This window comes from Taurulus bubalis (assembly GCF_910589615.1).
Source record: "Taurulus bubalis genome assembly, chromosome: 14".
Taxonomy (NCBI): Eukaryota; Metazoa; Chordata; class Actinopteri; order Perciformes; family Cottidae; genus Taurulus; species Taurulus bubalis.
Genome location: NC_136602.1, coordinates 19483280 through 19510128, shown reverse-complemented (window position 1 = coordinate 19510128; position 26849 = coordinate 19483280). Strand labels below are relative to the sequence as shown.

General features: G+C 44.4%; 2 protein-coding genes across 5 annotated transcripts; one reads left to right on the top strand and one right to left on the bottom strand.

Moving 5' to 3' along the window:
* Nucleotides 1-15946: 15946 nt before the first annotated feature.
* On the bottom strand, nucleotides 15947-18148 carry LOC306746758 (E3 ubiquitin-protein ligase TRIM39; the record flags this gene model as incomplete). Its single annotated transcript, XM_079229720.1, has 6 exons — nucleotides 15947-16545; nucleotides 16619-16752; nucleotides 16846-16868; nucleotides 16989-17222; nucleotides 17329-17424; nucleotides 17552-18148. 6 exons carry the CDS (start codon nucleotides 18146-18148, stop codon nucleotides 15947-15949), a joined length of 1683 nt encoding a protein of 560 aa, XP_079085846.1.
* A 1960-nt stretch (nucleotides 18149-20108) lies between these two features.
* Nucleotides 20109-26290, top strand: LOC306746401 (delta-1-pyrroline-5-carboxylate synthase). Of its 4 annotated transcripts, none has more exons than XM_079229314.1 (15): nucleotides 20109-20147; nucleotides 20224-20403; nucleotides 20476-20580; nucleotides 20679-20837; nucleotides 21227-21317; nucleotides 22181-22305; nucleotides 22403-22547; nucleotides 22632-22705; nucleotides 22892-22985; nucleotides 23298-23518; nucleotides 24264-24401; nucleotides 24496-24691; nucleotides 24857-24978; nucleotides 25162-25444; nucleotides 25574-26290. In XM_079229314.1, exons 2-15 carry the CDS (start codon nucleotides 20230-20232, stop codon nucleotides 25753-25755), a joined length of 2109 nt encoding a protein of 702 aa, XP_079085440.1. In that variant the 5' UTR covers nucleotides 20109-20147; nucleotides 20224-20229; the 3' UTR covers nucleotides 25756-26290. The 4 variants fall into 4 exon arrangements, with proteins under 4 accessions (XP_079085440.1, XP_079085439.1, XP_079085438.1 ...); XM_079229313.1 differs by having other exon boundaries at nucleotides 20110-20147; nucleotides 20224-20373; nucleotides 20679-20831; XM_079229312.1 differs by having other exon boundaries at nucleotides 20110-20147; nucleotides 20224-20373.
* Nucleotides 26291-26849: the final 559 nt, after the last annotated feature.

Here is a 26849-nt window from a genome sequence, read left to right as displayed (position 1 = left end):
ATGTTCTATGCTCTGACCTCAGGCTTCTGAGAGAGAAAGAAAAAAAGAAAGAAAGAAAGAAAGAAAGAAGGAAAGAAAGAAATCTTTACTTAACTAGACTAATGTGCTAGACCATGGAGGGCTGGGGTGGGTGTGCTAACTAGCTGCTACTGCTATGCCTAATTGAAAGAACTTCACCATTTCAAGTGAGAAACATCCCAGGAGGTTGCTTCAGGAAGCAAACTGTTGGGGCTCATCGAGTGTATTAACTGGAAAACTAGAGCGTTTTGAAATGTGAGAACTTCTCTGCAAAGTGACCTTGAGCTGGACAATATGTCAGACGCAAAACCAGGTGCACCTTAAGTGAGATTGGTGGTGCTTTGGAGCCCTATATTAACTGCTCAACAACAATTTGTACAATTTGTGTGTGTGTGTTCTCAGGGGCTGCAGATAACTACAGGACATGCAGGTTGATTTGGGATGCTGCCATAGAGATGCACGCATGCTGTCTGCGTGCAGCCCAATCCCAAGCGAAGCCAAAACTTGGTTAGGCCAATGACTAACTACTCGGCTGCAAACTCATTTTCTATTGTTCAATGCAAATACTTTTATAGTGTGTGTACTCATGTACTGTACTTACATACACACTCACGGTTACAGTACTTTACTGGACTATCTTACGTTAAATGCTCCTTTATACAGGCTAATCCTCCACATTTTTAAAACACATTTTTACTCAGCTGGACTAGAGTTACTTATCAAAGTTTTAGACGTTCAATGTTTGCGATGATAAATAACTGCTGTGATTGGTACTCATTGCTCCTCTCCTCCAGGTGGAGGTGCTGTAGGACAAACAAACACAAGTGCTTTCTGAATGTTTTCATGGGAACTATAATATATAGAAGCAGTGATGAAGCACCTGCAACATATGGAGACATTGTTGTGTCGTTGTCTCAGTTGTTTGTCGAACAGAAGAAAGAGTGTAAAAAGACTGGGTCCCACTGTGTTGCTCAGGCTGCACTACAGCAACTATTCCCAGGCGCGATCCCACTACTGAGCGGCACGGGAGATTTGACCTGCTCCGTGTCCGACCTGGGTCGGTGCACCCCTCCTTAGACGACCTGGTGGTCCCGGGCTCCCCCAGGAGCACCATATCGATGCCGAACTTAGTGCAGACACCCGATCGGCATAGTGCACTGCAGTGCAGAGATCCTGAGCTCAGGCGATCCACCGGCCTCAGCCTCCCAGGAACTTAGATTACAGGCGCGCGCCACCGCACCCGGCTGGTAACATATTCCTTCGGTGAAGTTTTGGGCTCAGTTCTAAGACTAAGTTATATGCTCTGACTTCAAGTTCATTTGCTCTGATCTCAGGCTCAAATGCTCTGATATCAGGGTCTATCCTCTGATCTCAGGATCTATGCTCTGACCTCAGGGTTCTATGCTTTGATCTCAATGTTCTATGCTCTGACCTCAGGCTTCTGAGAGAGAAAGAAAAAAAGAAAGAAAGAAAGAAAGAAGGAAAGAAGGAAAGAAAGAAATCTTTACTTAACTAGACTAATGTGCTAGACCATGGAGGGCTGGGGTGGGTGTGCTAACTAGCTGCTACTGCTATGCCTAATTGAAAGAACTTCACCATTTCAAGTGAGAAACATCCCAGGAGGTTGCTTCAGGAAGCAAACTGTTGGGGCTCATCGAGTGTATTAACTGGAAAACTAGAGCGTTTTGAAATGTGAGAACTTCTCTGCAAAGTGACCTTGAGCTGGACAATATGTCAGACGCAAAACCAGGTGCACCTTAAGTGAGATTGGTGGTGCTTTGGAGCCCTATATTAACTGCTCAACAACATTTTGTACAATTTGTGTGTGTGTTCTCAGGGGCTGCAGATAACTACAGGACATGCAGGTTGATTTGGGATGCTGCCATAGAGATGCACGCATGCTGTCTGCGTGCAGCCCAATCCCAAGCGAAGCCAAAACTTGGTTAGGCCAATGACTAACTACTCGGCTGCAAACTCATTTTCTATTGTTCAATGCAAATACTTTTATAGTGTGTGTACTCATGTACTGTACTTACATACACACTCACGGTTACAGTACTTTACTGGACTATCTTACGTTAAATGCTCCTTTATACAGGCTAATCCTCCACATTTTTAAAACACATTTTTACTCAGCTGGACTAGAGTTACTTATCAAAGTTTTAGACGTTCAGTGTTTGCGATGATAAATAACTGCTGTGATTGGTACTCATTGCTCCTCTCCTCCAGGTGGAGGTGCTGTAGGACAAACAAACACAACTGCTTTCTGAATGTTTTCATGGGAACTATAATATATAGAAGCAGTGATGAAGCACCTGCAACATATGGAGACATTGTTGTCGTTGTCTCAGTTGTTTGTCGAACAGAAGAAAGAGTGTAAAAAGACTGGGTCCCACTGTGTTGCTCAGGCTGCACTACAGCAACTATTCCCAGGCGCGATCCCACTACTGAGCGGCACGGGAGATTTGACCTGCTCCGTGTCCGACCTGGGTCGGTGCACCCCTCCTTAGACGACCTGGTGGTCCCGGGCTCCCCCAGGAGCACCATATCGATGCCGAACTTAGTGCAGACACCCGATCGGCATAGTGCACTGCAGTGCAGAGATCCTGAGCTCAGGCGATCCACCGGCCTCAGCCTCCCAGGAACTTAGATTACAGGCGCGCGCCACCGCACCCGGCTGGTAACATATTCCTTCGGTGAAGTTTTGGGCTCAGTTCTAAGACTAAGTTATATGCTCTGACTTCAAGTTCATTTGCTCTGATCTCAGGCTCAAATGCTCTGATATCAGGGTCTATCCTCTGATCTCAGGATCTATGCTCTGACCTCAGGGTTCTATGCTTTGATCTCAATGTTCTATGCTCTGACCTCAGGCTTCTGAGAGAGAAAGAAAAAAAGAAAGAAAGAAAGAAAGAAGGAAAGAAGGAAAGAAAGAAATCTTTACTTAACTAGACTAATGTGCTAGACCATGGAGGGCTGGGGTGGGTGTGCTAACTAGCTGCTACTGCTATGCCTAATTGAAAGAACTTCACCATTTCAAGTGAGAAACATCCCAGGAGGTTGCTTCAGGAAGCAAACTGTTGGGGCTCATCGAGTGTATTAACTGGAAAACTAGAGCGTTTTGAAATGTGAGAACTTCTCTGCAAAGTGACCTTGAGCTGGACAATATGTCAGACGCAAAACCAGGTGCACCTTAAGTGAGATTGGTGGTGCTTTGGAGCCCTATATTAACTGCTCAACAACAGTTTGTACAATTTGTGTGTGTGTTCTCAGGGGCTGCAGATAACTACAGGACATGCAGGTTGATTTGGGATGCTGCCATAGAGATGCACGCATGCTGTCTGCGTGCAGCCCAATCCCAAGCGAAGCCAAAACTTGGTTAGGCCAATGACTAACTACTCGGCTGCAAACTCATTTTCTATTGTTCAATGCAAATACTTTCATAGTGTGTGTACTCATGTACTGTACTTACATACACACTCACGGTTACAGTACTTTACTGGACTATCTTACGTTAAATGCTCCTTTATACAGGCTAATCCTCCACATTTTTAAAACACATTTTTACTCAGCTGGACTAGAGTTACTTATCAAAGTTTTAGACGTTCAATGTTTGCGATGATAAATAACTGCTGTGATTGGTACTCATTGCTCCTCTCCTCCAGGTGGAGGTGCTGTAGGACAAACAAACACAAGTGGTTTCTGAATGTTTTCATGGGAACTATAATATATAGAAGCAGTGATGAAGCACCTGCAACATATGGAGACATTGTTGTCGTTGTCTCAGTTGTTTGTCGAACAGAAGAAAGAGTGTAAAAAGACTGGGTACCACTGTGTTGCTCAGGCTGCACTACAGCAACTATTCCCAGGCACGATCCCACTACTGAGCGGCACGGGAGATTTGACCTGCTCCGTGTCCGACCTGGGTCGGTGCACCCCTCCTTAGACGACCTGGTGGTCCCGGGCTCCCCCAGGAGCACCATATCGATGCCGAACTTAGTGCGGACACCCGATCGGCATAGTGCACTGCAGTGCAGAGATCCTGAGCTCAGGCGATCCACCGGCCTCAGCCTCCCAGGAACTTAGATTACAGGCGCGCGCCACCGCACCCGGCTGGTAACATATTCCTTCGGTGAAGTTTTGGGCTCAGTTCTAAGACTAAGTTATATGCTCTGACTTCAAGTTCATTTGCTCTGATCTCAGGCTCAAATGCTCTGATATCAGGGTCTATCCTCTGATCTCAGGATCTATGCTCTGACCTCAGGGTTCTATGCTTTGATCTCAATGTTCTATGCTCTGACCTCAGGCTTCTGAGAGAGAAAGAAAAAAAGAAAGAAAGAAAGAAAGAAAGAAGGAAAGAAGGAAATCTTTACTTAACTAGACTAATGTGCTAGACCATGGAGGGCTGGGGTGGGTGTGCTAACTAGCTGCTACTGCTATGCCTAATTGAAAGAACTTCACCATTTCAAGTGAGAAACATCCCAGGAGGTTGCTTCAGGAAGCAAACTGTTGGGGCTCATCGAGTGTATTAACTGGAAAACTAGAGCGTTTTGAAATGTGAGAACTTCTCTGCAAAGTGACCTTGAGCTGCACAATATGTCAGACGCAAAACCAGGTGCACCTTAAGTGAGATTGGTGGTGCTTTGGAGCCCTATATTAACTGCTCAACAACAATTTGTACAATTTGTGTGTGTGTTCTCAGGGGCTGCAGATAACTACAGGACATGCAGGTTGATTTGGGATGCTGCCATAGAGATGCACGCATGCTGTCTGCGTGCAGCCCAATCCCAAGCGAAGCCAAAACTTGGTTAGGCCAATGACTAACTACTCGGCTGCAAACTCATTTTCTATTGTTCAATGCAAATACTTTCATAGTGTGTGTACTCATGTACTGTACTTACATACACACTCACGGTTACAGTACTTTACTGGACTATCTTACGTTAAATGCTCCTTTATACAGGCTAATCCTCCACATTTTTAAAACACATTTTTACTCAGCTGGACTAGAGTTACTTATCAAAGTTTTAGACGTTCAATGTTTGCGATGATAAATAACTGCTGTGATTGGTACTCATTGCTCCTCTCCTCCAGGTGGAGGTGCTGTAGGACAAACAAACACAAGTGGTTTCTGAATGTTTTCATGGGAACTATAATATATAGAAGCAGTGATGAAGCACCTGCAACATATGGAGACATTGTTGTCGTTGTCTCAGTTGTTTGTCGAACAGAAGAAAGAGTGTAAAAAGACTGGGTCCCACTGTGTTGCTCAGGCTGCACTACAGCAACTATTCCCAGGCGCGATCCCACTACTGAGCGGCACGGGAGATTTGACCTGCTCCGTGTCCGACCTGGGTCGGTGCACCCCTCCTTAGACGACCTGGTGGTCCCGGGCTCCCCCAGGAGCACCATATCGATGCCGAACTTAGTGCGGACACCCGATCGGCATAGTGCACTGCAGTGCAGAGATCCTGAGCTCAGGCGATCCACCGGCCTCAGCCTCCCAGGAACTTAGATTACAGGCGCGCGCCACCGCACCCGGCTGGTAACATATTCCTTCGGTGAAGTTTTGGGCTCAGTTCTAAGACTAAGTTATATGCTCTGACTTCAAGTTCATTTGCTCTGATCTCAGGCTCAAATGCTCTGATATCAGGGTCTATCCTCTGATCTCAGGATCTATGCTCTGACCTCAGGGTTCTATGCTTTGATCTCAATGTTCTATGCTCTGACCTCAGGCTTCTGAGAGAGAAAGAAAAAAAGAAAGAAAGAAAGAAAGAAGGAAAGAAAGAAGGAAAGAAAGAAATCTTTACTTAACTAGACTAATGTGCTAGACCATGGAGGGCTGGGGTGGGTGTGCTAACTAGCTGCTACTGCTATGCCTAATTGAAAGAACTTCACCATTTCAAGTGAGAAACATCCCAGGAGGTTGCTTCAGGAAGCAAACTGTTGGGGCTCATCGAGTGTATTAACTGGAAAACTAGAGCGTTTTGAAATGTGAGAACTTCTCTGCAAAGTGACCTTGAGCTGGACAATATGTCAGACGCAAAACCAGGTGCACCTTAAGTGAGATTGGTGGTGCTTTGGAGCCCTATATTAACTGCTCAACAACAATTTGTACAATTTGTGTGTGTGTTCTCAGGGGCTGCAGATAACTACAGGACATGCAGGTTGATTTGGGATGCTGCCATAGAGATGCACGCATGCTGTCTGCGTGCAGCCCAATCCCAAGCGAAGCCAAAACTTGGTTAGGCCAATGACTAACTACTCGGCTGCAAACTCATTTTCTATTGTTCAATGCAAATACTTTTATAGTGTGTGTACTCATGTACTGTACTTACATACACACTCACGGTTACAGTACTTTACTGGACTATCTTACGTTAAATGCTCCTTTATACAGGCTAATCCTCCACATTTTTAAAACACATTTTTACTCAGCTGGACTAGAGTTACTTATCAAAGTTTTAGACGTTCAATGTTTGCGATGATAAATAACTGCTGTGATTGGTACTCATTGCTCCTCTCCTCCAGATGGAGGCGCTGTAGGACAAACAAACACAAGTGGTTTCTGAATGTTTTCATGGGAACTATAATATATAGAAGCAGTGATGAAGCACCTGCAACATATGGAGACATTGTTGTCATTGTCTCAGTTGTTTGTCGAACAGAAGAAAGAGTGTAAAAAGACTGGGTCCCACTGTGTTGCTCAGGCTGCACTACAGCAACTATTCCCAGGCGCGATCCCACTACTGAGCGGCACGGGAGATTTGACCTGCTCCGTGTCCGACCTGGGTCGGTGCACCCCTCCTTAGACGACCTGGTGGTCCCGGGCTCCCCCAGGAGCACCATATCGATGCCGAACTTAGTGCGGACACCCGATCGGCATAGTGCACTGCAGTGCAGAGATCCTGAGCTCAGGCGATCCACCGGCCTCAGCCTCCCAGGAACTTAGATTACAGGCGCGCGCCACCGCACCCGGCTGGTAACATATTCCTTCGGTGAAGTTTTGGGCTCAGTTCTAAGACTAAGTTATATGCTCTGACTTCAAGTTCATTTGCTCTGATCTCAGGCTCATATGCTCTGATATCAGGGTTAATCCTCTGATCTCAGGATCTATGCCCTGACCTCAGGGTTCTATGCTTTGATCTCAATGTTCTATGCTCTGACCTCAGGCTTCTGAGAGAGAAAGAAAAAAAGAAAGAAAGAAAGAAAGAAGGAAAGAAAGAAGGAAAGAAAGAAATCTTTACTTAACTAGACTAATGTGCTAGACCATGGAGGGCTGGGGTGGGTGTGCTAACTAGCTGCTACTGCTATGCCTAATTGAAAGAACTTCACCATTTCAAGTGAGAAACATCCCAGGAGGTTGCTTCAGGAAGCAAACTGTTGGGGCTCATCGAGTGTATTAACTGGAAAACTAGAGCGTTTTGAAATGTGAGAACTTCTCTGCAAAGTGACCTTGAGCTGGACAATATGTCAGACGCAAAACCAGGTGCACCTTAAGTGAGATTGGTGGTGCTTTGGAGCCCTATATTAACTGCTCAACAACAATTTGTACAATTTGTGTGTGTGTTCTCAGGGGCTGCAGATAACTACAGGACATGCAGGTTGATTTGGGATGCTGCCATAGAGATGCACGCATGCTGTCTGCGTGCAGCCCAATCCCAAGCGAAGCCAAAACTTGGTTAGGCCAATGACTAACTACTCGGCTGCAAACTCATTTTCTATTGTTCAATGCAAATACTTTTATAGTGTGTGTACTCATGTACTGTACTTACATACACACTCACGGTTACAGTACTTTACTGGACTATCTTACGTTAAATGCTCCTTTATACAGGCTAATCCTCCACATTTTTAAAACACATTTTTACTCAGCTGGACTAGAGTTACTTATCAAAGTTTTAGACGTTCAATGTTTGCGATGATAAATAACTGCTGTGATTGGTACTCATTGCTCCTCTCCTCCAGATGGAGGCGCTGTAGGACAAACAAACACAAGTGGTTTCTGAATGTTTTCATGGGAACTATAATATATAGAAGCAGTGATGAAGCACCTGCAACATATGGAGACATTGTTGTCATTGTCTCAGTTGTTTGTCGAACAGAAGAAAGAGTGTAAAAAGACTGGGTCCCACTGTGTTGCTCAGGCTGCACTACAGCAACTATTCCCAGGCGCGATCCCACTACTGAGCGGCACGGGAGATTTGACCTGCTCCGTGTCCGACCTGGGTCGGTGCACCCCTCCTTAGACGACCTGGTGGTCCCGGGCTCCCCCAGGAGCACCATATCGATGCCGAACTTAGTGCGGACACCCGATCGGCATAGTGCACTGCAGTGCAGAGATCCTGAGCTCAGGCGATCCACCGGCCTCAGCCTCCCAGGAACTTAGATTACAGGCGCGCGCCACCGCACCCGGCTGGTAACATATTCCTTCGGTGAAGTTTTGGGCTCAGTTCTAAGACTAAGTTATATGCTCTGACTTCAAGTTCATTTGCTCTGATCTCAGGCTCATATGCTCTGATATCAGGGTTAATCCTCTGATCTCAGGATCTATGCCCTGACCTCAGGGTTCTATGCTTTGATCTCAATGTTCTATGCTCTGACCTCAGGCTTCTGAGAGAGAAAGAAAAAAAGAAAGAAAGAAAGAAAGAAGGAAAGAAAGAAGGAAAGAAAGAAATCTTTACTTAACTAGACTAATGTGCTAGACCATGGAGGGCTGGGGTGGGTGTGCTAACTAGCTGCTACTGCTATGCCTAATTGAAAGAACTTCACCATTTCAAGTGAGAAACATCCCAGGAGGTTGCTTCAGGAAGCAAACTGTTGGGGCTCATCGAGTGTATTAACTGGAAAACTAGAGCGTTTTGAAATGTGAGAACTTCTCTGCAAAGTGACCTTGAGCTGGACAATATGTCAGACGCAAAACCAGGTGCACCTTAAGTGAGATTGGTGGTGCTTTGGAGCCCTATATTAACTGCTCAACAACAATTTGTACAATTTGTGTGTGTGTTCTCAGGGGCTGCAGATAACTACAGGACATGCAGGTTGATTTGGGATGCTGCCATAGAGATGCACGCATGCTGTCTGCGTGCAGCCCAATCCCAAGCGAAGCCAAAACTTGGTTAGGCCAATGACTAACTACTCGGCTGCAAACTCATTTTCTATTGTTCAATGCAAATACTTTTATAGTGTGTGTACTCATGTACTGTACTTACATACACACTCACGGTTACAGTACTTTACTGGACTATCTTACGTTAAATGCTCCTTTATACAGGCTAATCCTCCACATTTTTAAAACACATTTTTACTCAGCTGGACTAGAGTTACTTATCAAAGTTTTAGACGTTCAATGTTTGCGATGATAAATAACTGCTGTGATTGGTACTCATTGCTCCTCTCCTCCAGATGGAGGCGCTGTAGGACAAACAAACACAAGTGGTTTCTGAATGTTTTCATGGGAACTATAATATATAGAAGCAGTGATGAAGCACCTGCAACATATGGAGACATTGTTGTCATTGTCTCAGTTGTTTGTCGAACAGAAGAAAGAGTGTAAAAAGACTGGGTCCCACTGTGTTGCTCAGGCTGCACTACAGCAACTATTCCCAGGCGCGATCCCACTACTGAGCGGCACGGGAGATTTGACCTGCTCCGTGTCCGACCTGGGTCGGTGCACCCCTCCTTAGACGACCTGGTGGTCCCGGGCTCCCCCAGGAGCACCATATCGATGCCGAACTTAGTGCGGACACCCGATCGGCATAGTGCACTGCAGTGCAGAGATCCTGAGCTCAGGCGATCCACCGGCCTCAGCCTCCCAGGAACTTAGATTACAGGCGCGCGCCACCGCACCCGGCTGGTAACATATTCCTTCGGTGAAGTTTTGGGCTCAGTTCTAAGACTAAGTTATATGCTCTGACTTCAAGTTCATTTGCTCTGATCTCAGGCTCAAATGCTCTGATATCAGGGTCTATCCTCTGATCTCAGGATCTATGCTCTGACCTCAGGGTTCTATGCTTTGATCTCAATGTTCTATGCTCTGACCTCAGGCTTCTGAGAGAGAAAGAAAAAAAGAAAGAAAGAAAGAAAGAAAGAAGGAAAGAAGGAAATCTTTACTTAACTAGACTAATGTGCTAGACCATGGAGGGTTGGGGTGGGTGTGCTAACTAGCTGCTACTGCTATGCCTAATTGAAAGAACTTCACCATTTCAAGTGAGAAACATCCCAGGAGGTTGCTTCAGGAAGCAAACTGTTGGGGCTCATCGAGTGTATTAACTGGAAAACTAGAGCGTTTTGAAATGTGAGAACTTCTCTGCAAAGTGACCTTGAGCTGCACAATATGTCAGACGCAAAACCAGGTGCACCTTAAGTGAGATTGGTGGTGCTTTGGAGCCCTATATTAACTGCTCAACAACAATTTGTACAATTTGTGTGTGTGTTCTCAGGGGCTGCAGATAACTACAGGACATGCAGGTTGATTTGGGATGCTGCCATAGAGATGCACGCATGCTGTCTGCGTGCAGCCCAATCCCAAGTGAAGCCAAACTTGGTTAGGCCAATGACTAACTACTCGGCTGCAAACTCATTTTCTATTGTTCAATGCAAATACTTTTATAGTGTGTGTACTCATGTACTGTACTTACATACACACTCACGGTTACAGTACTTTACTGGACTATCTTACGTTAAATGCTCCTTTATACAGGCTAATCCTCCACATTTTTAAAACACATTTTTACTCAGCTGGACTAGAGTTACTTATCAAAGTTTTAGACGTTCAATGTTTGCGATGATAAATAACTGCTGTGATTGGTACTCATTGCTCCTCTCCTCCAGGTGGAGGTGCTGTAGGACAAACAAACACAACTGCTTTCTGAATGTTTTCATGGGAACTATAATATATAGAAGCAGTGATGAAGCACCTGCAACATATGGAGACATTGTTGTCGTTGTCTCAGTTGTTTGTCGAACAGAAGAAAGAGTGTAAAAAGACTGGGTCCCACTGTGTTGCTCAGGCTGCACTACAGCAACTATTCCCAGGCGCGATCCCACTACTGAGCGGCACGGGAGATTTGACCTGCTCCGTGTCCGACCTGGGTCGGTGCACCCCTCCTTAGACGACCTGGTGGTCCCGGGCTCCCCCAGGAGCACCATATCGATGCCGAACTTAGTGCGGACACCCGATCGGCATAGTGCACTGCAGTGCAGAGGTCCTGAGCTCAGGCGATCCACCGGCCTCAGCCTCCCAGGAACTTAGATTACAGGCGCGCGCCACCGCACCCGGCTGGTAACATATTCCTTCGGTGAAGTTTTGGGCTCAGTTCTAAGACTAAGTTATATGCTCTAACTTCAAGTTCATTTGCTCTGATCTCAGGCTCAAATGCTCTGATATCAGGGTCTATCCTCTGATCTCAGGATCTATGCTCTGACCTCAGGGTTCTATGCTTTGATCTCAATGTTCTATGCTCTGACCTCAGGCTTCTGAGAGAGAAAGAAAAAAAGAAAGAAAGAAAGAAAGAAGGAAAGAAAGAAGGAAAGAAAGAAATCTTTACTTAACTAGACTAATGTGCTAGACCATGGAGGGCTGGGGTGGGTGTGCTAACTAGCTGCTACTGCTATGCCTAATTGAAAGAACTTCACCATTTCAAGTGAGAAACATCCCAGGAGGTTGCTTCAGGAAGCAAACTGTTGGGGCTCATCGAGTGTATTAACTGGAAAACTAGAGCGTTTTGAAATGTGAGAACTTCTCTGCAAAGTGACCTTGAGCTGGACAATATGTCAGACGCAAAACCAGGTGCACCTTAAGTGAGATTGGTGGTGCTTTGGAGCCCTATATTAACTGCTCAACAACAATTTGTACAATTTGTGTGTGTGTTCTCAGGGGCTGCAGATAACTACAGGACATGCAGGTTGATTTGGGATGCTGCCATAGAGATGCACGCATGCTGTCTGCGTGCAGCCCAATCCCAAGCGAAGCCAAAACTTGGTTAGGCCAATGACTAACTACTCGGCTGCAAACTCATTTTCTATTGTTCAATGCAAATACTTTTATAGTGTGTGTACTCATGTACTGTACTTACATACACACTCACGGTTACAGTACTTTACTGGACTATCTTACGTTAAATGCTCCTTTATACAGGCTAATCCTCCACATTTTTAAAACACATTTTTACTCAGCTGGACTAGAGTTACTTATCAAAGTTTTAGACGTTCAATGTTTGCGATGATAAATAACTGCTGTGATTGGTACTCATTGCTCCTCTCCTCCAGATGGAGGCGCTGTAGGACAAACAAACACAAGTGGTTTCTGAATGTTTTCATGGGAACTATAATATATAGAAGCAGTGATGAAGCACCTGCAACATATGGAGACATTGTTGTCATTGTCTCAGTTGTTTGTCGAACAGAAGAAAGAGTGTAAAAAGACTGGGTCCCACTGTGTTGCTCAGGCTGCACTACAGCAACTATTCCCAGGCGCGATCCCACTACTGAGCGGCACGGGAGATTTGACCTGCTCCGTGTCCGACCTGGGTCGGTGCACCCCTCCTTAGACGACCTGGTGGTCCCGGGCTCCCCCAGGAGCACCATATCGATGCCGAACTTAGTGCGGACACCCGATCGGCATAGTGCACTGCAGTGCAGAGATCCTGAGCTCAGGCGATCCACCGGCCTCAGCCTCCCAGGAACTTAGATTACAGGCGCGCGCCACCGCACCCGGCTGGTAACATATTCCTTCGGTGAAGTTTTGGGCTCAGTTCTAAGACTAAGTTATATGCTCTGACTTCAAGTTCATTTGCTCTGATCTCAGGCTCATATGCTCTGATATCAGGGTTAATCCTCTGATCTCAGGATCTATGCCCTGACCTCAGGGTTCTATGCTTTGATCTCAATGTTCTATGCTCTGACCTCAGGCTTCTGAGAGAGAAAGAAAAAAAGAAAGAAAGAAAGAAAGAAGGAAAGAAAGAAGGAAAGAAAGAAATCTTTACTTAACTAGACTAATGTGCTAGACCATGGAGGGCAGGGGTGGGTGTGCTAACTAGCTGCTACTGCTATGCCTAATTGAAAGAACTTCACCATTTCAAGTGAGAAACATCCCAGGAGGTTGCTTCAGGAAGCAAACTGTTGGGGCTCATCGAGTGTATTAACTGGAAAACTAGAGCGTTTTGAAATGTGAGAACTTCTCTGCAAAGTGACCTTGAGCTGCACAATATGTCAGACGCAAAACCAGGTGCACCTTAAGTGAGATTGGTGGTGCTTTGGAGCCCTATATTAACTGCTCAACAACAATTTGTACAATTTGTGTGTGTGTTCTCAGGGGCTGCAGATAACTACAGGACATGCAGGTTGATTTGGGATGCTGCCATAGAGATGCACGCATGCTGTCTGCGTGCAGCCCAATCCCAAGTGAAGCCAAACTTGGTTAGGCCAATGACTAACTACTCGGCTGCAAACTCATTTTCTATTGTTCAATGCAAATACTTTTATAGTGTGTGTACTCATGTACTGTACTTACATACACACTCACGGTTACAGTACTATACTGGACTATCTTACGTTAAATGCTCCTTTATACAGGCTAATCCTCCACATTTTTAAAACACATTTTTACTCAGCTGGACTAGAGTTACTTATCAAAGTTTTAGACGTTCAATGTTTGCGATGATAAATAACTGCTGTGATTGGTACTCATTGCTCCTCTCCTCCAGGTGGAGGTGCTGTAAGACAAACAAACACAACTGCTTTCTGAATGTTTTCATGGGAACTATAATATATAGAAGCAGTGATGAAGCACCTGCAACATATGGAGACATTGTTGTCGTTGTCTCAGTTGTTTGTCGAACAGAAGAAAGAGTGTAAAAAGACTGGGTCCCACTGTGTTGCTCAGGCTGCACTACAGCAACTATTCCCAGGCGCGATCCCACTACTGAGCGGCACGGGAGATTTGACCTGCTCCGTGTCCGACCTGGGTCGGTGCACCCCTCCTTAGACGACCTGGTGGTCCCGGGCTCCCCCAGGAGCACCATATCGATGCCGAACTTAGTGCGGACACCCGATCGGCATAGTGCACTGCAGTGCAGAGGTCCTGAGCTCAGGCGATCCACCGGCCTCAGCCTCCCAGGAACTTAGATTACAGGCGCGCGCCACCGCAACCGGCTGGTAACATATTCCTTCGGTGAAGTTTTGGGCTCAGTTCTAAGACTAAGTTATATGCTCTGACTTCAAGTTCATTTGCTCTGATCTCAGGCTCAAATGCTCTGATATCAGGGTCTATCCTCTGATCTCAGGATCTATGCTCTGACCTCAGGGTTCTATGCTTTGATCTCAATGTTCTATGCTCTGACCTCAGGCTTCTGAGAGAGAAAGAAAGAAAGGAAGAAAGAAAGAAAGAAAGAAAGAAAGAAAGAAATCTTTACTTAACTAGACTAATGTGCTAGACCATGGAGGGCTGGGGTGGGTGTGCTAACTAGCTGCTACTGCTATGCCTAATTGAAAGAACTTCACCATTTCAAGTGAGAAACATCCCAGGAGGTTGCTTCAGGAAGCAAACTGTTGGGGCTCATCGAGTGTATTAACTGGAAAACTAGAGCGTTTTGAAATGTGAGAACTTCTCTGCAAATTGACCTTGAGCTGGACAATATGTCAGACGCAAAACCAGGTGCACCTTAAGTGAGATTGGTGGTTCTTTGGAGCCCTATATTAACTGCTCAACAACAGTTTGTACAATTTGTGTGTGTGTGTGTGTGTGTGTGTGTGTGTGTGTGTGTGTGTGTGTGTGTGTGTTCTCAGGGGCTGCAGATAACTACAGGACATGCAGGTTGATTTGGGATGCTGCCATAGAGATGCACGCATGCTGTCAGCGTGCAGCCCAATCCCAAGCGAAGCCAAACTTGGTTAGGCCAATGACTAACTACTCGGCCGCAAACTCATCTTCTATTGTTCAATGGAAATACTTTTATAGACTGGGTTCCGCTGTGTTGCAGGTGCACCATATATTTTAGTTCCCATGAAAACGTTCAGAAACCTGTTGTGTTTGTTTGTCCTACAGCGTCTCCATCTGGAGGAGATGAGCAATGAACACCATCACAGCTGTCTAATGCAGCAGCACAGATCCAGCAACTAACGGGTTTTCTTTATAACATTCAATGAACTTGATGGAGTGGTAAATTGTCACAAATAAACACTTTTTTCTCGTTTTTTCTGTTCAAATAATGAAAATATGGCCATCTTATGTGTTTTTCTATCTTGTTCATTTTTATTTTCATTGAGTGAATCTTATATCAACCTAAAATATGAACAGTGAGGGTGAAACAATACACACATCTCAGTAACACAAGATTTACAGTTTTTTTTGGAAGTGATGGATGTCACAGGTAACACTGTCAATAGATCTGGATATTATGGGATTAATCCCAGTGAGTAATAACATGACTCTGCATGTTAAAGCTGAAATTCTGCATGGAAGTTTGGAAAATTTCAATGTCATCAGAATTGGTATTCGTGTCTTGATTGTGTTGTCAAACAGGTCACAATTGTTTGCTGATTTTTGAATTTTCAGAAGCAAACTGTCTGTATTTGTTTCAACTACTTTTTTTTTTAGGGGAATGTCTTTCCAGCAAGGTGAAGGGTGCGCTATGGGGAATTGCATATTCCCCACACCGGCTTCTTTACCCTTTTAAAAAGTGTTAAACATTACTCATCCCTCTGCTTCCAGTATTGTACCGTTATTTTACGGTGAAATTGTTTTATCTTTGGAGTGTAGTTTCACTTTTACCTGGGACAGATTCAGCCAGGGTCATATAGCATGTTTGACAGTCAATGTTATTTAATGTACTAAAATAGAATACACATAGATGTTACATGTTAAAATACCGAGCTTCATCCATGAGTCTTCAGTCTTGGTTCACAACACAGTTAAGGTCTCCCTCCAAGTTCACTCTTTGGCCCCTTCTGTGTTTACATGCCAATCCCATTGGTCCTTAATCCAAAACATGGTGAGCGGCTGCGTGTTTAGTCCACTCACATCGATGCATGGGTTTAACATGGGGTAGAGAGGCTCTGTGCACTGCACACAGAAAGAGTGGAGCAGGGCCATGGTATCAGCATTGTAGAATGACAGCTCTCCCTTCTGGAGATTTGCCAGTATGCCCAGCTTTCTGACTCTCTTCCCCACTGACAGCTGCTTCTCCTGAGTGTCATGGCATGCCAGGTACTGTCCATCTCCATGGTAGATGCACCATGACGTATTATTCACACCCAGGCAGGAGGAGCTCTGACTTAGTGCATCGTCTTTATCGACTGGCCCGGTGGTCACACCCACTAGCCAGTAAGGTTTCTCCTGAACAATGACCTCCCAGTAGTGCCTTCCAGTAGTAAAACTCTCCTCAGCCAGGACACTGTACTGGGAGTCATATGGCTGAGGGCTCAGAGCTTCACTGACAGGTTGCCTTCTCCAGTACACCTGTTTCCTATCCTGTGATATTTCCAGTTTTGGATGGGCTGACGTGGAGTCCAGAGCAGGGGAACTTAGATCTGCAAATGCAAATCTACACTCAGAACACAACTACAGAGACAGCGATTAAATTGCAAATTGTAGGATACTAACGTGACCACATTCGTGGGAAGTGTTGGGACAGAGCCACTGAGAGGTCATCCACCAGCCTCTCCACCGTTCTCAGCTTCTTAAGGTCACACAGATCTTTGTCTACCTCCTGGATTGGTGTTAAATCCAAAGGGTTGCTATACAATACAAACTGAAAAGTATTAAAAAGCAAAAATCATACCAAAAGATTAGCAGTTAGGATAGAAAAAGTAGAGCATCGCTGCACTCACCAAAGATTCTGTGCTGTGATTTGCTGTTGAAAATAAACAGGTAATATATTACTGTATGTATTGCAATCGCATAAAACATTTTAGCTGCATTTGTCCTTTCACATGATCACAATAACACACCATCATAACAATAGGTAACCTACCTGTAGGAATCGCAGCTCAATTTCCTCTTGGAGGAGTGGTTTTCTGGATGCTCTGAGGCTGTCTATCTCTTTGATCTGAGCCTCCATGTGGCCCCTCTGGGCCTCCAGCCACTCTGTCATGTACGTCTCCTCTGCGTCTATAATCTGCATCATCAGTCGCTCATCACCATCCAGCACAACGCGAATCCTGCTGTACTTGTCTGAGATTCTTTCTTTGAAATCTGCAGCGGATGTCTATAGAAAAAAAATACACATTATACAAAAATAAATACATACACAAGGGGATTGTGCAAATAAAACAATATAATGCTTAAAATTAGGTATTTCATGTTGTCTGTACCACTGTTTGTGTATATAATGACTCCAAGTCCCTGATGGCGTGTTCTGCTTCACTTCTCCTCTTCAGCAGCTGGTTCATGGTGGTCTGTAACATGCTCTAAATAAAGAAATACAACAGGCCCATACAACATGAAAACACTGACAGAGAAATAAAGAAATATTCACATTTTTCTTTTCCAAAAAACAAAACACATAGTCAACGATAAAACAGGACTAATATTCACCTTGAAGTCTGCGCAGGCCTCATGGAGTTGGAACACTTTGTGGTTCTTGTGCATGCCCACCAGGACACACAGACAGCACACAGGGACCCTCTCCTCCATACAGAAGAGTTTGAGCTCAGCACGGTGCTCCCGGCACTTCAGAGACAACGGATCCCCCGTCACCTCCACAACTGTGTGCTCCCTCAGAGCAGACCTCTGCTGGTGCAGCAGGGCGTGAGCCTGGCACAGTGAGGCGTCACAGGTCAGACAGGTCCTTATGGCCACCGAAGGTGTCTCTATGCAGTGGTCACAGTGGATAGTTGAAGATGAGTTGGTTGCCCTGCTTGGTGCCGTTATCCATGGCTCTGTTGTTGACGGCCTGTTTGCAGCGAAGTCCTTTACTTTGGTCTGAAGGCTGGTGTTTATCTCCAGTGTGACATCAGAGTGTAGGAATATCTGACACTCGGGACAGAAGAAAGGACCCTCATCTGACCCCTCTGTTTCCCAGACAGCCTGGATACAGGTGAGACAGAAGTCATGTCCGCATGGCAGCGTCACAGGATCCATGAAGAAATCCTGGCAAACGGGACACTTCAGAGTTTCCTCGACAGTGCCCATAGCTCTGCTCGCACCTGTTATGGCAGCTCAGTGCGCACTGTGCTCCTGGCCTTTCTGCTCATGAATGTTTCACAGGCCTCTGTCGGCACGCACACGCCACTCATGCGCCTCAGGAGTCAGGTTACTAAAGATGAGATGATATCTTACACAAGCCATTGACTCTCAGGAGACCACACACAATTGAATGGCACATTTCCAACACAACTACTCAAGTGAATTAAATGACCAATTATTTGTTACAAATTAAACACCATTTAAATGAAATCAAATGGAACTCATTCATTTTAGTGTGAAAATCAATTATTGACTTTGCGTTCAGTCATTTGAAAAAATAATATTTTTTGCTTTTTCAGGAGCTTTCAAACGCATGTCAAGGTCAGTAAATGGACTTTGGGGGAAGGAGTTAAGTTAAGTGAACCTTAATGTGCCAATTATTCAGTGACAGTTAAAGCAGTTACAGTATATAGTTATTCAGATCAACACCACTTTTTAATGTGTCAATAACATGATCTTGCTTTATAAACAAATATGTGACATTAGATTTCATCTTCTTTGAATTGTCTGTTTTTATTGTGAATCAATATCTTCATTAACACGTAGCGTTATCTCATGTATAACAATAACTAATCAGTAATAATTCATTTTACAGTATAATTTCAGCACTTAATTGGATGTATATATTTTCAATTAGTGTATCAGTTTGACAAAAGCTGAAAATACGAACAACTATGAACTGCTAGTGTTGTATGTTCTGTTTTATTTGTTTACCCTCCTTCCCTGCGCTTGTACTTCCCATCTACGTGTCCACACACCAAAAGCACTATTTATGTGTACGTATACCGATTCCTTCTCTCTACGTGAACGCGTCATGGATGTATGAACGTCACCTACGTATCCGACGTTCGTGCATCGCTCAATTACGGCAACAAACCCAACCAACGTGGGCTGTGGATGTGGCAGCAGAGCACCGCCGGACCCCGCCGACTACGTGTCTCCTGCAGTGCACTAACAAGTGGAGTTGTCGGTTTTCAAGGTTGTCGCCCTGTGAGGTAAGGAGTCCTTTGTGTGCCACATTTAATTTGGTCCGCTTGGTCAAAAATAGCCGCTGGGCGGTGAGGCAGCTCATAACAGCTAGCGTCAATGCTAGCTTACGTCAGCGAGCCCCGGCTCCTTTTTGACAGCAGAGACACCAGACAACAGCTACAGCTTGTTAGCTTCAACAACGTGCTGACAACCAATGGCTTCGTGTATGTTGGAGATCTTTCACATTAACAGCACCGAGCTCCAGGGTTTATTTCAGCTGTGAGGTTACATGTCTTTAAGTAGCCTGAAAACCCAATGCTGATAATAACATTACACCCATGATGAAAAGCTAGGGAAGCTTTGCATCATGGGTCTGATGTTATTATCAGCATTGTAAGATGAAATGATGTACACATGTTAAACTGTTGAATATGTTCCTCTTTGCAATATGCTGTAGATATCAAACCTTATAGTCTATCACATCTAAATGCTGCTTATCTTGGATGAGGTTATTGCAGTTCTTGTTAGCGTGTGTGTGTGTGTGTGTGTGTGTGTGTGTGTGTGTGTGTGTGTGTGTGTGTGTGTGTGTGTGTGTGTGTCACAGCTGCCCTCAAGTGTAAGCGCCATGCTTGCCAGACTGGCCTTATGCTCTCGCTCGCCATCCAGAATCCGGCGGTCAAATGTCTGTCCAGTCTCCATCAGAGCGTTTGCTCAGGCTAAATGTAAGTAACCAGCTGACGTCTTTGTCATACCCGAAAGGGGACATCATAGACATCATGCCTTGATACTCTTTGCTGATGTGTAAATAAAGGTGGCTTTGTTGTTCTCTGCAGTCCCACGTCCCCATGGGAGGTCTCTTGCCCACCGCAGTGAGTTAAAGCAGGCCAAACGCATTGTAGTGAAGCTGGGAAGTGCTGTGGTGACACGGGATGAGTGCGGACTGGCACTGGGGCGACTGGCCTCAATAGTAGAACAGGTAACGCCACATTCATATTGTTGGTACAGACAAGAGAGTTGACAACTTGAATGTTGAATAGCCTATATGTGTGTAGGTAGCCATGCTGCAGAATCAAGGAAGGGAGATGATGATCGTCACCAGCGGTGCTGTGGCGTTTGGGAAGCAGAGACTGAGACATGAGATCCTGCTGTCTCAGAGCGTCAGACAAGCTTTACATTCTGGACAGAACCAGCTCAAAGAAATGGTGAGTAATAATCTTGGAATACTGGGAATTGTTGTCCAATCGTGGAGAAATTGTTAAATATTAGATCATATTTGTTGAATCTTGTTAATTCCTGTTTTTCAGTCGGTTCCAGTTTTGGAGGCGAGGGCATGCGCAGCTGCTGGACAGAGCGGTCTGATGGCATTGTATGAAACGATGTTCACCCAGTACAGCACTTGCACGGCACAAGTATGCACTTGACTTTTCTCACAGTAATTCTCACAGAGTAAAATGCTGAGGGAGTTTAAATCTCCCTTAATTCTCTACATTTCTGTCCACTTCTGCAGATTCTGGTCACCAACCTGGATTTTCATGATGAGCAGAAGCGTCGCAACCTGAGCAGCACGCTCCATGAACTGCTGCGGATGAACATCGTTCCTATCATCAACACCAACGACGCCGTTGTTCCGCCCCCTGTTCCCAACAGTGACCTGCAGGGGGTAAATGTGGGTACTGTGTGATGGGCATGCTGGGAATGCTGAGTGTGGTCCAGAAATGTGATGGTGGATTGCTTAAATCATACATAAATGAAAGACGTATGTTTGTTTTCTACTTGCATTTCCACCCTCACTAACGTTTAACTTCTAAGACACATTGTTTTCATTTTCAAGGCTGTTCTTAATGTTGAGTAATTGTTCAAACTCTGGTTGCTTTGTTTGTTTTGTGCCATTCTATTGTGCACTTTGTGTGTGTTATCTCCTTTTGGAAAGAGGTGAACATGTGTTGTTGGTTTTCCAAATGAATGGGACCGTGAGGCTTTTGTTGCATGGAAACCATCTATGTGAGATGCAGTGATTTTTCATTAGGCTGAATTGAATTTCTGTTTGTATTTCAGGTAATAAGCATCAAAGATAATGACAGCTTGGCAGCACGGCTGGCTGTTGAAATGAAAGCAGACCTCCTCATTGCCCTGTCTGATGTAGAAGGTACAGAAATCGCCACCAATTTGATGATTGATTCTGATTCACTTTGCATGTGTGCATTTTTTTGTTATCAAATGTTTCATTTACATGTCAAAATTGATCAAGAATACTCATAGATTACCCCAAAACTCGGAGTGAGTCCTATATAGTTTATTTTGTCTTATCAACTGTATTTACAATTATATGAAGCAGAAACAAATTCTAACCTACATAACTGTAACATTTAATTGTGAATTATGCATTATAAAAATTACTTAAAGGCCCACAGATTTTACTCCCTAAATTCAGTGTACTCGTCATGAGTACTACTCAACCTGTGAAAACAGTTGTATAATGTCTGTGGCTCTGAAGCGACTTTAACAGAATTTGAAAAAAATGGAAGCACGATGAAGGTTTTTTTTGCTCCCCCTTGGGACTTAAACTTGTTAATGGAAAGCAGGTGCTACAAACTGTAGTTGTAGGGTTTAAAAGAAATGGACATCTGGAAGGCAGAGGGGGTGCTAATGAAGGATACTACTGAGGTACTGTTCATTATTGGGATTTTAGGAACCGGTGGTTTTTAGCTTTTTCTGTCCTAGATGCATAATGGCAGGATATCCCAACATCAGTTTCTCTGTTTTTGTCATTTGTGAGTACCCCACCTTTTAGTGCAATGCTAAATTGCAGCTGTACTTTTAAAAAGTGAATCTAAATCTGCAATAATCTGCTGTCACTGCTTTGCTTTTATGAATGAACATCTCACTTCAGTGAGTTACCTGCTAATAGAAACTTCCTGTACGGTTTCTGGCCTCTTGGTATATCAATATCAATGTGACTGCTTTTGGTTCTGTGTCGGATAACAAATGAAATGCTATGAAATGCTACAGGTTTATACGACAGTCCCCCAGGAACAGATGATGCCAAGCTGATTGACATATTCTATCCTGGAGACCAGCAGTTAATCACCTACGGCACTAAGTCCAGAATCGGCATTGGCGGCATGGAAGCCAAGGTCAGCATGACAGCCAATATGTTATCTCAAAGTGTAAACAAGACTGATGGAAAGAAGTTGCATTATACTCACTCAATCATGTTGTCCTCTGAATCAGGTGAAAGCAGCCCTTTGGGCTCTACAGGGTGGGACGTCTGTTGTCATTGCCAACGGCACAAATCCGAAAGTCACGGGCCACGTCATCACAGATATTGTGGACGGGAAGAAAGTTGGCACCTTCTTCTCTGAAGTGAAACCTGCAGGTATTGGGGAAAAACCATGTGGAAAGAGTATATTATTAACTTGTTGTGTTTGTGATTTAATGTTTGTTTCATTAACGCCATCAGGTCCGACCGTAGAGCAGCAGACGGAGATGGCCCGGCATGCAGGCAGGGCTCTGGCCTCCCTGGACCCTGAACAGGTGAGGTTCTTGCTCCCTCAGTATGGTCGGGTATTGAAATGCTGGAAAAAGTTAATCATTTTCACAACGGGATGCAAGGGGTCACCCAACTCATTACTTTTTCATTGTACTAGTAGCGTCTGTAATTACTCTTGATTCTGGTCAATTGTTCATCATATCGGGGGGGCGGTGTGTTTGTTTTTCCAGAGAGGGGAGATCATCTGCTCTCTTGCTGACCTGCTTACAGAGAAGAAAGATGAGATCCTCAGTGCCAACAAGAGAGACATGGAGTTAGCATCAGGTACAGAGACACAGAGAAGCTAGTGGTTTTCATTCATCTGTATCACTTCTACTTAGGGACAATGGCATATGAAGGAGGTTTGCGTCATCTGGTTGTTAGCATTGGGTAGAATGTTTCTTAGCTCTGCTGTGGATCAGCCATGTAGTCAGTAAGGCTTGTGAATGCATAGTAAGTTTAGAAGTTTGCCTGCAGTAGGGAGATAACAGCAAAGTTCTCACTTTAGCTTTACAACGCCTCTGGTTGCTTAAATCATATATATTTTCTCTACATGGATCTTTAGAGTATTGCATTGTGTTTTCTACCTGTTCATAGGTCGTCTCTCCCAGCCTCTGATCGACCGTCTGAGTCTGTCAACTGCTAAGCTGAACAGCCTTGCCATTGGCCTCCGTCAGCTTGCTGTGTCCTCCAGGGATAGTGTGGGTCAGGTGGTGAGGAGGACCAGGGTGGCCAACAACCTGGAGCTGGAACAGATCACTGTCCCCATTGGTGTCCTGCTGGTCATCTTTGAGTCGCGTCCCGATTGTCTCCCACAGGTCAGTAAACCCAAACGCTCAGCCTGTAGACTTAAGGCCTTTACTCAACTGGGGCGTGAGGAATAATCACCGAAATGCGAAATACACACCTGCCAATATCCTTTGCATCAAAACTATTTGAAACGGCAGCTAAGCAAATTTGCGACAGTTGCACCACTTTTTCAATAATAGGCCGGAATAGATTCATGCAGGCAGAGGACCAACTACCGGGCTCCTGTTGACCCAGAGCAGCGTCTGGCAGGCTGTCTCAACTGTTGTATAGCCTAAGCTACTGTTAGCTATTTTATTAAGTGTCCTTTAACAAAATGCTCTGAGTGAATTTTAGTTCCCTCTGGTAAACGCTCACGCAGTGTATATGTCTGGGACCTTTTATTGTAGAAGGTAAGAACGGAAGGAGTGGATCTCGTCTGCGCTGCCTTTGTCAAGGTTAAAAAAAGGAATGAAGTTTGCCTTCTTAGTTTAGACTACGGAGCGCCCCTGTTGTATAATCTATGTTTTGAGTATCTGTTTTGCACCATGTGATTGGTTGATGCCATTATTCTCGGCGCAATAGCTGTTTAAAAAACAATATGTCCCTTTTTCGTCATGTAATATTCACATTCTGTGTGAAGGTACTCATGACAAAAGCAAAAATTTGGAACAGTGTAACGATGTGTGCATTAATCTGCAGGAAAAATAATATCAGACCGTTGTACAGCTTTGTCATTGAAAGTCCCAATTTTACGTATTTTATATTGTGTTTCAGGTGTCAGCTCTGGCTATTGCCAGTGGAAATGCTTTGCTGCTGAAGGGGGGTAAAGAAGCTTCCAACACCAGTAAAATTCTACATCAACTCACTCAGGAAGCACTTTCTATTCACGGAGTGACAGATGCCATTCAGCTGGTAAAACTGAAACCATTTTGTTATTGAAACGCATGATTACAATATTACCTCCTAAGATATTCCGTGACATAATACAATTTACCCGGATGTTTAGGTGAGCACACGTGAAGAAGTCGAGGATCTGTGCAGACTAGACAAGTTGATCGACCTGATCATTCCAAGGGGCTCGTCCCAGCTCGTTCGGGAAATCCAAAGGGCAGCGAAGGGCATTCCTGTTCTGGGCCACAGCGAGGGCGTCTGTCACATCTACATAGACAATGAAGCCAGCATAGACAAAGCTATAGATATTGGTATGTGGTTTTTGTATGCGTCTGGAAAGGTTGTGGAAAAGTGTTTCCATTTCTGCAGTCATTTTGTTCATGGTGTTATGAATGTTATTATTCTCCACTTTAATAACTTGTTGGTGTAACACAGAACGGCTGAATATGCAGGTACTAACTTCTGTTTCATTCCAGTCAGAGACTCAAAATGTGACTACCCTGCAGCCTGCAATGCCATGGAGACCCTCCTTATTCACAGGGATTTGCTGCGAACTCCAATTTTTGACCAGATCATTGACATGCTGAGAACCGAACAAGTAAGAAACATGTACCGAAACGTTTACACAAAGCAGTAAATGGTCAAGTTGAGTTCCACACACAGAAACCAACTTTCTGGGGACATTGTTTGGCACTTTGTTCCAGACAATGAGGTGTTTTTGTTTATATTTTATAATTTCCTTATTCTGTTGATAAATCCTAGTGCCATTGTCTTCTCTCAGGTAAAGATCCATGCAGGCCCCCGGTTTGCTTCCTATTTAACTTTCAGCCCATCTGAGGTGAAGTCTCTGAGGACAGAGTATGGGGACCTGGAGTGCTGCATTGAGGTGGTAGACAGCATGCAGGATGCTGTGGACCACATCCACAAATACGGCAGCTCCCACACTGATGTCATTGTTACGGAAAGCGAAGACACAGCCGAACAGTTTCTGCAGCAGGTGGACAGCGCCTGTGTATTCTGGAACTCTAGCTCTCGCTTTGCCGATGGCTACCGCTTTGGCCTAGGTATGTACAGTAGCAGGCAGGGTTTTACTTCTTAATGCCTCTTGAGAAAATGGGTGAATATACTGTACATCCTTTTGTCAATGGATGCAATGGGGCAGAAGAGTTAATTTTGCGTTCCTTATTTTGCAGGAGCTGAGGTTGGTATCAGTACGGCACGGATACATGCTAGAGGTCCAGTGGGTTTGGACGGGCTTCTGACCACCAAGTGGGTCCTTCGAGGGGAAGGCCACACTGTGGCTGACTTCTCTGAGCAAGGGAGTATGAAATACCTTCACGAAAACATCCCTGTCCCCCAGAGGGGCTTTAGCTAGGCGCCCAACCAAAGAGACATCTACAGGAAGCAAGATAACGGATGTCTATACAGAGTTTATTAAGAGGTTTCGGTCTGCCAGTATCACTTCAACTGTTCAGCTGCTGCTTCTTCACCTGTATACATCCACTATTTCGGTGCAGATAACCTGCATGCAGAACAGAGGCTACTTTTACTGGACAGCCTGTGCATAAACCGGTGAACCAACTTTTTAAATATCTCCAGAGGCGATGACTTATTGTTACATGATTGGCGAAAGGTATTCTGGTTTAAAAAAAGAAAATAATGTACTGTGTGGCAGGTCAAACATAAAGTAAGCACAGACAAAGGTCTTTGCTCTGTACGGTCATTTTTATAGTAGGAAGAAAAGAGATCATTGATTCAGCTATGATTTTCTAACTTATTTTTCTACGTGCAAACACCTCGGCCTTTTTGTAATTTACTGTACGTGTCTGTGCAGGATCTTGATTCAGATTTATTTTGCTGCCCTTCCTCTTTACACAGATGATTGAATAAATATGCTGTAAAAATCTTTACTCACAATTTTGTGTTTTTTTGTCAAACTTATCCATCATAATGTCCTTGGTCTACAAATGCAGTGTAAAGACGTATTTATTTACAAAAGGTAATCTGTTTTTAAATCATTTGTAATGCTCAATGTTCAATTCTATTATTTTACACCTGTCACATATAAAAGTCTGGCACCTCTGTGGAAACGGCACAATCACAGCTGGAAGAAAGGAGAACTCCAAAATGTCTTTTGTGCAGTATAACACAGTTATAATACTCTTTCATAATTTACTGAACAAAAATAGGAAAACAATGGAATCTATAAATCAAACGATTTTCAAAGTGCCCACAAGTATCTCTAGAAATGAAGAAATGCTGTTTGCTTTTAATGCAAAAACAATTACTTGGGCTTCCTCTACATACATATCTTTTAAATCTTTAGGATCATGTGCATTTCCAAACGTGTTTCTTACTGTTCTGGACAGCCACCTTCTAAGCAAATCATATCTACCGCCCCACTGTCTCCTAGATCTGGGAATACAAGTGCATCACTTCTGGACAACCTCTGCTCAAAGGCACTTCTAA

Coding starts and splice junctions, on each gene's coding strand:
- LOC306746401 (XM_079229314.1), top strand. CDS start 20,230: ATGCTGCAGAATCAAGGAAGGGAGATGATGATCGTCACCAGCGGTGCT. Junction 20,581..20,678: donor ACAGCACTTGCACGGCACAA/GTATGCACTTGA, acceptor CCACTTCTGCAG/ATTCTGGTCACCAACCTGGA. Junction 23,519..24,263: donor GTCCCGATTGTCTCCCACAG/GTCAGTAAACCC, acceptor ATTGTGTTTCAG/GTGTCAGCTCTGGCTATTGC.